The 14,870-nt window shown below is 40.6% G+C and overlaps 1 protein-coding gene across 4 annotated transcripts in view; it reads left to right on the top strand.

Annotated features, from left to right (window-relative positions):
* wu:fb13g09 (ATP-binding cassette sub-family C member 5) overlaps nt 1-14,065 on the top strand; it is a 31,745-nt gene extending 17,680 nt beyond the window's left edge. For 3 of the 4 annotated variants that reach the window (XM_018694156.2, XM_018694155.2, XM_018694157.2), the window contains exons 8-29: nt 56-204; nt 472-579; nt 1,620-1,964; nt 2,079-2,150; nt 2,361-2,485; nt 2,579-2,651; nt 2,797-3,000; nt 3,215-3,340; nt 3,658-3,766; nt 3,906-4,090; nt 4,491-4,637; nt 5,571-5,700; nt 6,122-6,275; nt 8,362-8,490; nt 8,686-8,872; nt 9,900-9,989; nt 10,426-10,618; nt 10,732-10,891; nt 11,487-11,565; nt 11,688-11,801; nt 12,181-12,345; nt 12,825-14,065. In XM_018694156.2, the coding sequence (XP_018549672.1) occupies nt 56-204; nt 472-579; nt 1,620-1,964; nt 2,079-2,150; nt 2,361-2,485; nt 2,579-2,651; nt 2,797-3,000; nt 3,215-3,340; nt 3,658-3,766; nt 3,906-4,090; nt 4,491-4,637; nt 5,571-5,700; nt 6,122-6,275; nt 8,362-8,490; nt 8,686-8,872; nt 9,900-9,989; nt 10,426-10,618; nt 10,732-10,891; nt 11,487-11,565; nt 11,688-11,801; nt 12,181-12,345; nt 12,825-12,917 (3,137 nt within the window). In that variant the 3' untranslated portion in view covers nt 12,918-14,065. Of the gene's footprint in view, nt 1-55; nt 205-471; nt 580-1,619; nt 1,965-2,078; nt 2,151-2,360; nt 2,486-2,578; nt 2,652-2,796; nt 3,001-3,214; nt 3,341-3,657; nt 3,767-3,905; nt 4,091-4,490; nt 4,638-5,570; nt 5,780-6,121; nt 6,276-8,361; nt 8,491-8,685; nt 8,873-9,899; nt 9,990-10,425; nt 10,619-10,731; nt 10,892-11,486; nt 11,566-11,687; nt 11,802-12,180; nt 12,346-12,824 lie in introns of those variants that run through there. The other variant, XM_051072499.1, reaches the window with a different exon arrangement.
* The last annotated feature ends 805 nt before the right edge of the window (nt 14,066-14,870 follow it).

The following is a 14,870-nucleotide window of genomic DNA, read 5'->3' as shown; positions in this document are numbered from 1 at the left end:
CTCTCTTTCTGCCCGTTGCTGCCTTTTTATCATCTCTCTTTCTTATTTTCAACAGAGGTGCGGTCTGAAGAGAGGGGGATACTGGAGAGAGCTGGGGTTGTCCAGAGCCTCACAGTGGGCGTTGCTCCCATTGTTGTGGTGATAGCTAGTGTGTGCACTTTCACCCTACACATGGCATTAGGATACGACCTTACTGCAGCTGAGGTATTGTTTTTTTTTTGTTGTTTTTTTTTTTACAAGAATTTATAGTCACCATGTCATTTCTGTTGCCATTTGACATTCACCTGCCTTTATTGGAGACAAGCGTCATATGATATTCTGTTCACCATAAACCGTGTTTTGATAATTTTACAATTTGCCTTTCATGCACTCCATGGTTGTATATTGGACCAGTGATAATTAGAATAACTTTTACAGGTGTAAAAACAGTTAAAATAATATTTTTCTCTCTCTCCACATACCCTATCTCAGGCTTTCACTGTGGTTGCAGTTTTCAACTCCATGACCTTCGCCCTGAAAGTCACACCATTGGCAGTGAGGTCACTGTCAGAGGGTGCTGTTGCAGTCAAAAGATTTCAGGTAAGAAATAAGCTGCTTTCACACACACACACACACACACTGCTATCCTGACCTTCTCTAGACATTACCCGGGGGAGCTGTATGTGAGAACTCAAATGTTCAAATCAGTTGAACTGGACATTAAACAGACTTTACCCTGCCCACTCCCTTGGTAATTTCTGATTGAGCTGATGTGTGAATAGAGACGGTTATTGTCCAGAGCCTTCACACTGAGCGAGTGGGCATGTTGATGACATTTCTATCCAGCTTCCTGCTTGCTCTACCCAGGCACCATCCCTTGTCTGAGCCAAACTGAGTATTTCTAGTAAGTAAGAATGCATCTAACAGGGACAGTCTCCTGTTGTGTGCAACATGTGTTAAAGGGCAACTCTGAGAAAATGGCTATATAGACAAGTCTGTTAGCCACACCCGTCACAGAGCCATCTATTACTTAGCACAAAGATGAGAAGTATTAATGTCATTTAAAATGCCTCGTTTGTGGTTTGATGCACAAAAAGATTTTACAATCCTAACATAGTCGAAGCACAGTAACATCTCACTTGTCAAATGTATATACATTTTATAAAGGTCAACAGACAAAACTAAAACAAACAGTCAGTGGGCGCTGCTTAGGGCCAATAAAAAGCCACTCCTGTTGATACTGAAAACACACTGCCACATACTGACATTTTCAACATACTTTATTCCAAACACATGGCAAAAGTCACACGTTAGTGAGAGATAGTTCACAGAGCAGTTCAGGTTAAATAAGCAAGCATTTCTGAATGCACCAAAAGGCTTGATGTATTGAGGTATTTTACATGTATGCAGTACATAATAAGGGAATGTTGCTCTCAAGAGCAGGTGGAATAAAGCAATGCGCTGGTACTTTCTATCTCATGACATAGCACAACCTCAACCACGGCAAACCCCATGTTTGTCTTTTAAGTTTATTGTAGTCATGCACGAAATGAAAAACAGAACTTGGTCAAGTTGGCCATCCCAGTGTGTGGTTGAAACTAAATGATGCCTAAAGTAACCCATTGTGTCTGTCTCCACAGAGGCTCTTCATGATGGAAGACAGAGAGGTTGTTTTGGTCAAAATGGAGGATCCCAGCAATGCAGTAGAATTTCAGGATGCCACACTGGCATGGGAAAAGGCGCGTGCTCCAGCAGCAAAACCTCCTCCCAAGAAGTGTGGAGGGATGAAGCGCGTGCTACGGAGGGAGAAGCTTAGCCTGTACATTTCCACAGAGGATGGCAAAGGAAACAAGGAAGCTCCCAATGCACAAAGTCTCCTCACAAATATGGAGCAGGAGAGTCCACAAAGCACCATCTCCTCTACTCAAAGCATACGACCTCCACTGCACAAGACCCTGCACCGCATTGACCTGCGCATTAAGAAGGTAACAACACAAACATACGCAATGTAGATTAAGGACATTTTTCCTTTAAAAGGTTGACAAACATTTGCCTGCTTCACGTAATTCCTACCGTGCCACTGTTTCTTCTCTTTTTAGGGTTCACTGATTGGGATCTGTGGAGGTGTTGGGAGTGGAAAAAGCTCTCTTCTGTCTGCTCTTCTGGGACAGGTGAGATTCAACTGGATGTTCAAGTAGATTGCTCAATTCAAGTTTCCTCTTCACACAGACACTTACATGAACAACAGCAACAAGGATAGCTTTAGTTTCTTTGAAGGTTCCATTCACACACATTGCGACAGAAAGACCTGCGATTTCAAAAGGAACATTTGAAGTGTGTGAGTGTTTTCTCTGTTTCCAACCATCGGTTTTGTATTGCAGATGACCTTGTTAGAGGGTAACGTAGCAGCCAGTGGTGGCTTCGCTTACGTGTCCCAACAAGCCTGGATCCTCAATGACTCTCTTAAGGAAAACATTCTGTTTGGAAATGAGTATGACCAAGAGAAGTAAGATCAGCCAGTGTATGATGATGTTATAAAGAACAACAGACATAAAGGCTGTGATTTATTCCTTATTTTACATATTGGTTTCCTCATCAGGTATAATGCTGTCCTGGAGGCTTGCTGTCTTCTCCCAGATCTTGCAGAGCTCCCATATGGAGACATGACAGAGGTATCTGTTTCTTTTTTTTTTTACAAAAGGCTCTGTATTTTAGTTCTGCAAACTGTCTTTTCTCAGGGAGCTCCAAATAATGCAACAAAGTGAGTGCAACCTCAGAGAGTTCTACAAGGCTTTTTTTCTCTCACTTTCTTTCTAGATTGGAGAGCGGGGTGCCAACCTGAGTGGAGGGCAGCGACAGAGAGTGAGCCTGGCTCGCGCTCTCTACAGTGAGCGCCCCATTCTCCTCCTGGATGACCCTCTCAGCGCTGTTGATGCTTGTGTGGGCTCTAATATCTTCTATAAAGCTATCAAGGGTGCTGCCAAAGGCAAGACTGTGCTCTTTGTAACCCACCAGCTGCAGGTAAGGGACTGTCTGTGAATTTCTAATGATATCAAATTTTCCTTCATAATGTGTAATTTATTTGTATTTTAAGCACTGTGAAAATATGACCAGATAGGAGTTGCTCTAAAAGCTTATTAAAGTTTAAAGCTCTAAATGTCTACAATATTTCTGCAATAGATTAGATTTTTTTAGATGCTATTTTGTCTTTGCTTTTTATCTTTTTAATTTTCAGTATCTGCCTGAGTGTGACGACATTATTCTGATGAAGGACGGGCAGATTGCCGAGCACGGCACCCATGCACAGCTAATGGCCAAAGAGCATGACTATGCCACCCTATTCAGCAGCATGCAACAGGAGGTAAGGCTAGGGGCACACAAGGCACCATGCCAGCTCTTTTGAATAAGGCATCTTTGCCCCCACGATACAATAGCATTGAACATTACAAGCTGAATAATTCATAAGCCCAGAGAGGCAGGCTCAGTAAGCTGGGAAATGTTAATGCATACAAGGCCTTTCATTATTTATGCGTGCATTGATTTACTGGTGAGCAGCTAAAGACCCTGTCAACAATATCTCTGTTTAAATGACTTGCAGGGTGTTGGTGTTACATTTGATTTGTGGCAGTGGCATGTTTCAAAACACACTTTCACTTCCCTTACCTTTTTGTCTTTTAGAATCTGGTGAAAGAGAATTTAAAAAACAAACAGCAGAGGGCAGGTGCCCACACTGTCAGTGGTGTTGATGTTGCCCAGGTTAGACCAAAGGTGGAAATCAAGGAAGGAGGTGAGAGATCCTGCCACTTTTCATGCTCAACATATAGAATGAATGCCGGATGGTGTATTTTTACTCAGAGAATGGTTCATAAATAACTTTTTTCTGTTTTTTACTTTCTCTCTCACTTCAATTTTTACGTCTTGTTTAGAACAACTGATGAAAGCTGAAGAAAAGGGCTCTGGTGCAGTCGCCTGGTCTGTGTATAGTGCCTACATCAAAGCAGCAGGAGGTCCAATTGTCTTCATCATCAACACCTTCCTCTTCCTCTCCACCACAGGCAGCGTAGCATTCAGTAACTGGTGGCTGAGCTACTGGATCAGGCAGGGCAGTGGGGTGAGTTTGGAGACGATCCTGTTTTACTATAATAGGCGATGCCTCTCTTTAGTGTGTATTTGGCTCTCAAAAGAAAAATAACTACCATGCCTCAGTGAATTGTGGCAGCTGAGTGAGCATTAATCTGAATGTGCATGATTAAAAAAGTAACAGCTCCACGGTAAACTTAATTAAAAACAAGCACAAGCAGTGAAGAAACAGATGTGCAGCAAAGCAGGCACTGGCTGCCGTTGCGAAATGTGTTTGGAATCGTAAACATCATTGAACTGACTGATTTTCATGTAGTTTTTTTTATGCTAAAGTGTGCTTTTCTCAATTTTATTAAAGGCAAAATTCCTACATGGGGAAAAAAAAGATATTTTTTTCAGTCTGGGTAATTTGTTGCTCCATCTGCCCTCAGAACACATCATTAATCTTGGTGAATGAAACGATGGCAAGCAACAGCATGAGACTCAACCCTCACATTCAGTACTATTCAACTATTTACGTCATCTCCATGGGAGCTGCTTTATTGCTGAAGACAGTGAGAGGGCTGGTATTTGTCAAGGTAAGCCGTCCACCATCGTTTTCCACAGAGACTCCCCTCATTCTGTCACATGCTTTGTTCTCTTAAGCACTGATCAACTTTGAAATGATAGTGGCGTCTGAATGGAATATAAAAAGTTGATATATTAGTGCTTCATAGTTAAGCAGTGCTCCTCCCTAATTGTCTTTATTGTCATTCATTCATGCTCTTGTGGTTCCAGTGCTATAATTGAAAATGCCTGTGGGCCAAATCCATTTATCTGTCCACTACCATGTCTCACAGCCTTACAATGGCTAAATGTGTGTGTTTGTGTGTATCTGTGAGTGCAAGATAGACAAAGAGGCAGTGAGAAAGGAGGGATGCGTGTGCGTGTGTGCGCGTGTCAGTGCCCCTTCGGGTGTGCATCCTCTTTTTCAGTCTAACCCATCCTGACACTGCATTGCAGAGGTTGGGTCTCCACGTTAATGTGTGCCACTTGAAATTGCTAATTTTTCAAAGATGGCTAATCTTTTTTTACCCCTAGCTGTGATGAGATCTTTGGGAGTGTTGAATATTCCATTAATAGAATTAATTTGTTCTCTGCTGCCACATGTAATTTCTGTCCAATTGGTGAAATGTCTCTTGTGCATTAGGTCATGACCTTTATGTCAGCCTCCCAGAAGCTCATTATAAATGAAGATTTGACAGCTTGCCTCGTGCGAGGGAATAAAATAACTACCCACCACTGTGCACATGCTTAGCATATGGTGAAGTAGCATTTGTAACTCTGCACGCAACATGTTTGTGCCACTGTATTTATCCATTGTGTGTTTTTGTGTTTGAAGCTGAGCACATTGACAGTTCTCTTCCAACTGTCTGTTTATCCAAGGCATGATTGTTTCCGTATGTTTCTTAAAGTTGTTTGTTTATATGTCAGGTCTTGTGTTCAAACACGGCTGTTGTTTGTGTTGACAGTGCACAGTGAAGGCTGCCTCCGCACTCCACGACAAGCTGTTCCTCCGGCTCCTCCTCAGCCCCATGCACTTTTTTGATACAACACCTCTGGGTCGTATCCTGACCCGCTTCTCCAGGGACATGGATGAGGGTGAGGCTTGATTTGTCTTGACTGTGAACCTTTCCCCCCAAGAGAGCTCTCAGTCAGTGAAGTCACCCCGGTTGACAAGGTGTAGTACCAAGACACAGTGTGATTTGACATGGAGTATTTTCCCTAGTGAGTTGTTTGTTATCCACTTTACTGGTGTCTTTGCTTGACATGTTGATTTGTAGATTGCTGTTTTTTTGTTTTTTTTGGGGGGGGGGGTTGGGTGAGGGGTGGATAGTTTTATTTCTAAAAAAATATTTTTAAAGATTCCATTGTGTTTTTTTATGTTACCCACATATCTTCTCTTTCACCTGTTTGTGAACTAAACGCAGTGAAAGATAATGAGAGATGCAAAGAGGAACCTATAGAGATAGATAAATCTAACACCACAGTGTGTCTGACATACCATGCCTCCTCCCCACAGTGGACGTTCGTCTGACCATGCAAGCTGAGATGCTGCTGCAGAACCTGACCCTGGTGCTGTTTTGCTTGGGAATGGTGGGCATCGTCTTCCCCTGGTTCCTAATCTCCATCCTGCCCCTGGGAGTTTTCCTTTGCATTGTCAACCGTGTCTCCAGGTCAGTTTTCCTTTAATCTCTAGTTACTAACTTTGCCTGCCAACATATTTTTTTGAATATATATCGCTCTGCTGCTGCGACAACAAAAGCCGATGAGAGTGATCACACAATGTAAATGTACAGCTGAAAAAACAGAATAATGAACCACAAGAATTATATGGTAATTCACTGTGAATTTGGTGATTTCTTTATGAAATGATAATGAGATTGTAATGTGCAATTCTTGCTAAATCTATTAGTTAAGTCTCTCTTTAGTATTGGGTCATTTATCATTAGTGCAAGTTTTAAATAAAAAGAAAGGAAAAGTCAAAATCTTGCAGCATCTTGTGCATATAAAATGCTATTATGTACTACAGTATGTATATGAATTGGGTAAAGCAAACTTTTTCTTATCCATAACTTTTAATTGTAAGTGACTTCAGAATATAACAGGAGACTGTGAAAAGAAGTACAATGATAATCCTTATCTGCAAGTGTGTAGTGTGTTATTGATCATTGATTTAATTTTTCACATCTTCTGTTCTGCTGTAAATGCTGCAGGAGCGCCATGTATGATCTGATGACTCTGCTTCAGTCATTATTCATTATTATTTATTTTGTGCAATAAAGGTGAATCCACTGAAGGGAACAACAGCTCGCTGATACAGTATCTTGGGAAATAACCACAGTATCTTGTTATTTCCTCTGCCTGATAGATACAGAAGAACATGAGTCTCAGTGTTATCGGTGTTCTGGTGTAAAGTCTGAAAGTACAAGAACAAGCTGTGTGAATGGTCTAAATGTTGTTATACAAACAGATTGATTTGTACCATTACACTATGTTAAGTGTTAGGAAATATGTAATGACATAGGACAGTTTTGATTTGAAAATGTATTTGTCTGGCAAAGTTGAATTTTGGCAGGAAGATTTGATGACATTTGGATTGGTTAAGGTTAACTAATGAACTTTCTCGCTACTTAAAATCACAACTTCTTCTTTCCTTCTGTGCATATGTATCAGTTGATATCTTGTCCCCGCATAAACTTGAATTCTTCTCTAATCAAACCCGATACCAGGGAGCAGTTTAATTACAAAATACTCTATCTGTATTTTTTAAGAGACACTTGATTTGTACTGACAGTGGAATGAATGAATATACTTTGAAGTATTAGCCTCACTAAAACCAAGCAGAAGAGATACTCCCCAGCTGTTACCAAGAGGTAGTGATCACCCTTGGCAATGCTTTTAGAGAAATGAAATACTGCATCTTACAAAATCGCTACGTTGCAGGATATGTATGGATGTTACATCAAACTGGATCTCACGTCGAAATTACCCACTTCTAAAACAGACGTTATTGAATTCTGAAATGAAACTGCCCAGGGCATAAACATGTTTGTCTGGATCACAGCCCTGAAGCGGGGAAGTGTCATGTTCTTCCCCTTCTCTCTTCTCAGCTTTTATGAGAAAACCAAATGATTCATGGGAGACTTGTAATTCACATGCACCATCCATTCTATCGTGGCATCTAAAAGTAGAAAGACACTCCACCTATGTCAATAAACCTCTCTCGCTCACACTACCTCGTGTGGATGGCGAGTCTGGCGTCTGTCTGGCTGTCAAGTGTATGGTCGTTTCTGTGCAGCGTTGCTCATAACGTGGCATATGCATCAGATAGTAGGAAACAACCAGTTTGCATCATTAGAGCTGATGCATTTTCCATTCCATCACTCCTCAGTGGTGTTTCACTATTAAGATGTAATGTCTGTGCTCCCTCTGAGATCTTACAAAGTACATAAGTAGCTGAAGGCTGCAAAATCAGTGTGACATGCGAGATTTGATTTTAAAAGTATGCCAAATCACTTTCACAAAGGCTTGCACTTCACATCTCATACAGGATTTTAAAATTCTGTCTCTTTTGTGCTGACTGTGGCTCATTGTTGGAGTAAAATGTTCTCCATGATGGTTTCCAGTTGAATATAATTTATTTGAAAAGTTCACCCCTCATGTGCTAAAGCCTATTTGCCCACTGTGAATACAGTGCATTCATTCCTACTGTAGGAAGTTAAATGTAAAAGATTATTATATAAGATTGTCCACTTCCAGGGTTCTGATTCGTGAGCTGAAGCGCCTGGAGAACATCAGCCAATCACCATTCACCTCTCACATCACCAGCAGTCTTCAGGGACTCTCCACCATCCACGCATATGGAAGAGGGCATGACTTCCTCCAGAGGTGCGTATAATGGTGTCAGTCAGAGATGGAGATCATTAAACATTAATTTCATCTCACCATTCCTTGTAGTTTTTCAGTTTACTCCCAGGTTAGTAAATATACCTCATACCAGAAATTTTTCCCTCAGCAAGCACTGGAGGATAGAGTTCTGCTTGCTTTTGCTCAGGCTGAAATGGCTTTATCTCTCTTTTTCAGATATCAGGAATTACTGGACACCAACCAGGCCTCCAACTACCTCTTCAGTTGTGCAATGCGTTGGCTGGCTGTCCGGCTGGACCTCATCAGCATCTCTCTTATCACTGCTGTGGCACTTCTCATTGTCTTCATGCACAATCAGATACCTCCAGCCTATGCAGGCCTGGCCATATCGTACGCAGTACAGGTTTGTAAACAAGTACATGTAGTGACATACAATGAAAGGAAACACTGGCAGCCCTAGTAGTTTAAAGGTTGAAAAAATGGTAGTTTGGAGCACCACAAGATAGGAAATGTCGCAAAGTAAAGCCTTGTCTGTCACTAACTAACTTCTGCAAAAGTGTCCTTTGTTGCTGCTGATTTTACTCTGTAGCACTTTGAGATTTTGTGCGTTTTGAAATAAAATTTATTATTATTATTATTATTATTATTATTATTTTGTTTTAGGCTTTACTTAATACTTTACTACTTGCTGGCCAATGCTTTTGAATGTAAACCTGAGTAAAAACTTGTTTGCACTTCTTTAAACTACTCGGTAGCTGAAACTTAAAGTGAGACTATGTAGCTACTAATAGCACATTCTTCCTCTTACAAAGGAAAAGTTGAATTCGTAAACAATAAAACCCATTGTGGCTCAATTCAGGGGATTTGTTGCTACAGCCTTGCTTGGCCTGGTATGACCAGTATCTTATGGTGCTTAATGTCATTAGATAAATTTTTCTGTATTATCTATATTATTGATTCAATTCTCTAACTTCATAACTTTACCCCACTTGTGCTACTGTTAAAAAAGCTTAACATAGCTTAACTAAACTGCTATTTAGCATTTAGCAGTGGTTGTTTAAGCAATATTAACCGAGAGGTTGTGCTTTAACATTATTTGAGCACGACAGTGATGCGGTCAGGACCAAGGCGCTACTTGTTGTATAATGTTCAGTAAAAGTCACCTAGTCTTGGTTTAAAGAACCAACATGTTACACACAGATTGAACTTTGCTCGTTCTTTTTGGAGGAAGATGCATCAAATTACTGCATACCTGCAAGGCTATCTCCACAGCATGTCTTAGAGAAATGTTTCTCATTGTTAAATGAGGCATTTGTAAATTTTGCTATTGCTACATAGCCAGTGTTATCATTAAGAGCTTTTTACTTACTGTTTGACAGTGTTAATCATTAACCTTCCACCTCCCCCTTCCACCTGTCTTTCACCTGCAGCTGACTGGCTTGTTTCAGTTCACCGTGAGGCTGCTCACAGAGACAGAAGCTCGGTTTACATCAGTTGAGAGGATCAATCATTATATAAAGGTAAGAGCACTGTTAAGCCCAGTGAGGTGGATTATGTGGCACTCAGACATATTGTACAAGGTCACATAGACCGGTGCACTGTCTAGAGACACACCATCAGACGCAGTCTAGCTCACTACAACAGAGCTGTTGGATTCAGGGACATTTGTCCAGACATGTCTGTTTTTGTAGTGCACATGTGATAAACACAGCAGGAAGCAGATAGAAACCCAGTGTGCGGCCTTTACACACTTCACAGCACATGACAGGGCTTGTTTCACAGAACAGCCATCAAACCACAAAGATACGACTATCACTCAACTCAACTTTTTCTTCTCTGCCTCAAGTGCAAAGAAAAGCTCATAGAGAGAAAATCACTACAAATCAGTTCAGGGGCATGCACCTCCACAGAGATTTAGAGATTAATACCAGATAGCATCAACGTTCTTTATCTCAGTGTCTACAGAGTGAAGCACCCCGACAAAGTCCTGAGGCAGACGCTCCTGCCCCCTCCTGGCCTCAGCAGGGAAAGATCACCTTCCAGAATGTGGAGATGCGTTATCGTGATGATCTGCTGCTGGTGCTTAAGAACCTGTCCTTCACCATCCTGCCTGAAGAGACCATCGGCATTGTGGGCCGCACAGGATCAGGTATAAGTGATGCTTTCTGTTCCCCAGCCAGCAGCCAATTTCAGTTTTTACATCTCTGTTTTGACTTGTGCACACATTTGTTCACACAGCATCTTTTCTGTATATGTTTGCAGGAAAGTCCTCTCTGGCCGTAGCGCTGTTCAGACTTGTGGAGCTGACAGGAGGCTCTATTATCATCGATGGGATCAATATTGCACAGATTGGTCTGGATGACCTGCGGAGCAAGCTAGCCATCATTCCTCAAGAGCCTGTGCTCTTCATCGGCACTGTCAGGTAATCCAATGATAAATACTTTATTAACAAGAATTGTAACTAATTCATTGTTCTGAGTTAAAAATGCATTTTTGACTAATAATCAGAGAGGAGAAAATGTGTAATGCTCCCTTCTCATATAGTTGGCTACTCAGTCCTTAATATGTTTCTTTCATCACAAATGAACAGGATATATCATATTATTCATGGTCAGTCTGTGTCTGTTATCCTGTTTACATACATGCCTACATTCCCCCAACTGCCTGAAATTGTCTCTCAGCAGATTTTGTGGCATTATTGCAAATGGGTTCAGCAGTGATCTGAGCTGTGTCCATTAGTGTTTGTGTAAGGCCACACCAGAGGGAAATCACAGCAGAAACAAAAATGGTGCTAAGCAGTAAGAAATGAAAACACATGAGCTAGATTTGACAGACAAGACTGATGCAAAAACAAAACATCAGCTTTGCTTTTATAAAAACCTCCAGGTTGCTTTATGGTTAGCTCAGTTGAGAATTGATCTTGGTCAGCTGAGGGTTTGGAGTGCAGTATCACCACTAAACATCATAATGTTTAATCCTGCTGATGAACATCAAAATGATGGTTTGTTTTCCAATAGGACCAATTTAGACCCATGGGACCAATACTCTGATTCTGAGATATGGGAAGCTCTTGAGAAGACACATATTAAAGAAATGGTAAGTGACAAGATGACGTAACACTGTCAGATTATGAGAAATTATGCATTACTTCACTAAAATATGCTTCACTAATATATGTCCTTATCCTCATACCTCTTTTTACCTTTGCCCTTCCTCAGGTCAGCCAGCTGCCTCACTCCCTCCATTCAGAGGTGACAGAGAACGGAGAAAACTTCTCAGTGGGAGAGAGACAGCTCCTCTGTGTGGCCAGAGCCCTGCTGAGGAACAGCAAGGTGTAGATTGTATAATACTGCAATTTTTTTATTTAAATGTGGAACATTCTTTGGCATGGGTACTGATTGTTGCAGTTCAAGTAAGAGATTCTCCTCAATTTTATAATGAGGAAACAGACGTCTTTGTTTCTTACACTTGCTGACGTGCATGTGTCCCAGCATGGGATAACACTGCCACCTGATGGTATGCACCAGAACAGCACATTATAGACCATCAGAACATGAACGAGGCATGAGCAGCATACATTATGTGGTGTGAATATTCTGAAATTTTACATTTTATAGCAAGCACAGGCACCAAGATTTTGTTTTTTATTGCCTTGCCTTCATTATTTGGTAACATCTGCTGTTCTTTTCCTTTTTTTCTCCTTTTTTGTAGATTCTTATATTGGATGAGGCGACAGCAGCCATTGACACTGAGACAGACCGTCTCATCCAGGAGACCATTCGCTGTGCATTTGGCAGCTGCACCACCCTCATCATCGCCCATCGTCTCAACACAGTGATGAGCTGCAGCAGGGTCATGGTCCTGGACAATGGCCAGGTGTGTATAAATGCCACATGACTGATTGCACGATTGCACAGTTCGGTCCTTTGGTTGAAACTCATTCCAGAGTTGAAACACCTCTGCTGCGCCGTGAGAATTGGTCCCTTTGAGGCGATGCATTGGATACGACAGTTCACATTTTACTCAGGTGGTCTGTTGTTTGGGCTGACTTTTGATGCGAGCAGTGAACATGAAATGCACACAAATGATTACAAGTTTCATTGTCACCCTTTAACTGTGTTAATAAGTTATGGTTGTTTCTATCTACAACATTTGTGTATCAGTATCTTTTAGTGATCAATCAGCATCAGCATATGCTGCCTGCGGGATATAACTTACTTTACAGTTTTTACAGGGAAAATATATGGATTGACTTTTTTCCTCCCTATACTAGTTCATGGAATGAGGGAATTGAACGTTTGATTTTATGTGCTACTGCTGATGATGATGTTGTTTTATCCTTTTCATTCTCATAGATTTTGGAGTTTGACACTCCCGCCGCCTTGCTGGCAGATGAAAGCTCAAGATTCAGAGCCATGATACAAGCATCAGAAAACCAAAGCAGATAAAAGATGCAGGAGCTGAACTTTGGAGCTGTAGCACCACCTGAATTGCACAAAAAATTATCCCAATCCTGCCATGGTGTGAAAGCGATGTGTTAAGAAATACAGAGGCTTTTGCTTCATGTAACAATGTCTGTTTATTTCCACACCAAAGACCCAGGGACCACATTTCTGAAGGACTCATCAAATCCAACTATGCAAAGAAGGATGTAATTTCTTCCTGTTCTTTCCCTGTTCTTATTTCCTGGAAGCTAAATAATTAACTGCAAGTGAAACAGAGCAGTGGCTCTGACAATAGCACTTTATTTTTCATGTTGACGTGTTGAAGAACATGTGGTGCTTCCTTTTCCTCTGGAAGTCAGCTAATCAGTGAGACTCCAAATTAGTTTTAGTCATTTAATTTCTGTAATCAAGACCTCAAACTGCAGGAACTTTCTGTTAAGGAGAGAATGGTACAGACCAGCTTAACGTTTAATATTTATACTTCACAGCATTATTGATATGATTGATTGTGCAAATTTAGTAGTTAGTATTGATTATTCAATACACAATATCTAAAAAATCACCTATTAACCTTTCCTATGAGGCACTGTCATTTTTTTTAATGTTTGATGTACCTAGCTGAACATTATAATGCAGTAATTTCAGTAAGTTATTGCAGATGCAATATGTGCCTACAGTCTTTTTCAGGTCACATAGTGGAGTTAGCCATGTAAGCATGCTTTTTTTAGACAGCATGAAAGTACTGTGTTTTAAAATGAACTAATGTTTCCTCTGAATCCAAATGCTGGAGTTTAAAATCTGCACATTTTACACTGCTGGTAATGTTTTGTTTTGTTTTTGTTTTTTACCAGCAAGGTAACTCTGGTGTTGAACGGTACATTATGTCACTTGCAACAAAGCTGAAACTGATTAACATCAGGATGTGTCTGTCAATGTTGTGTTTTCACAAAACTGGGATTGTAAACTTCTGCCTTATAATCAAGTATATGCTGAACAATCATGAAGAGTGCAATATATTTTTATTGCATTGATACAGTTTCAAGATTGCCTTTGTACACTTGAGATTGTTGTATTGCAATGTGTTTTTTGTAAATGTTTGTTTTTTATTACAAACATTTATTTTTTGTTTCAATAAAGATATTTTTTGTATATTCTGATGTCCAGTTTTTTTAAAAATATATATTTTACTTGTTAACTGAATTAGATAAAGATATGCAGATGATTATAAGCAACATAGACAATGGTTTAACATTAGTGTCATCAACTTGTCAGAACAGCCCAGCAGCATTGCATAAACATGACACTGACACAAGTACCCCTCTCTGACTCATGGGGTGGTATTAACACCTTTTAAATGTGTAACCCAGTTAAGGCTTATCGTGACATATGTTTATTTTAACCAAAAGTGTTACTCACAAGCTCATGCTACAGCAAGGATCTGATCACATGCACTTTAATACATAATGTTTTAGTCCTGAGAGCTGCATATCTGTGACTCTTCCTGCAAATTACAAACACCTGGTAATGTGCTGCTTCTATCAGCCCAGTATGTGCACTGTGTGGGAAGTGGTCAGCTGTTCTCAAACAACATAAATTCCTCAACAAGGCAGGAGAATAGTTTGAATTCTTGAAGCTGCACAGGTGTGAAAGGTGATACTAATTTATTTACTGATTTTACAAGACATTCGGGACTTGTAGAAAAGTGCTGACATCTGTGTGCATATGTGTGTGTGAGAGAGAAATAAGTAACTGTGTCCACAATCAACTGGACTAAGTATCAATACCCTAGTCTTTCCTATCAGAGTTCTTGTCCAGGGTTCACTTCCTTGACCTCACATGCTGCAACATTACCCAACTTTATCTTTTTAGTTTGCAGCTGCCTGTCTTCTACACTGTGTGTTCCTTAATGTACAAGGATGTGTGCATATACAGACTGACAAAAATGTTCTGCCCTAC

The sequence above is a fragment of the Lates calcarifer genome, linkage group LG8, assembly GCF_001640805.2.
Source record: "Lates calcarifer isolate ASB-BC8 linkage group LG8, TLL_Latcal_v3, whole genome shotgun sequence".
Classification (NCBI taxonomy): Eukaryota; Metazoa; Chordata; class Actinopteri; family Centropomidae; genus Lates; species Lates calcarifer.
Note: the sequence above shows the minus strand (reverse complement) of the source record. Positions and strands in the feature narration are given on the sequence as shown.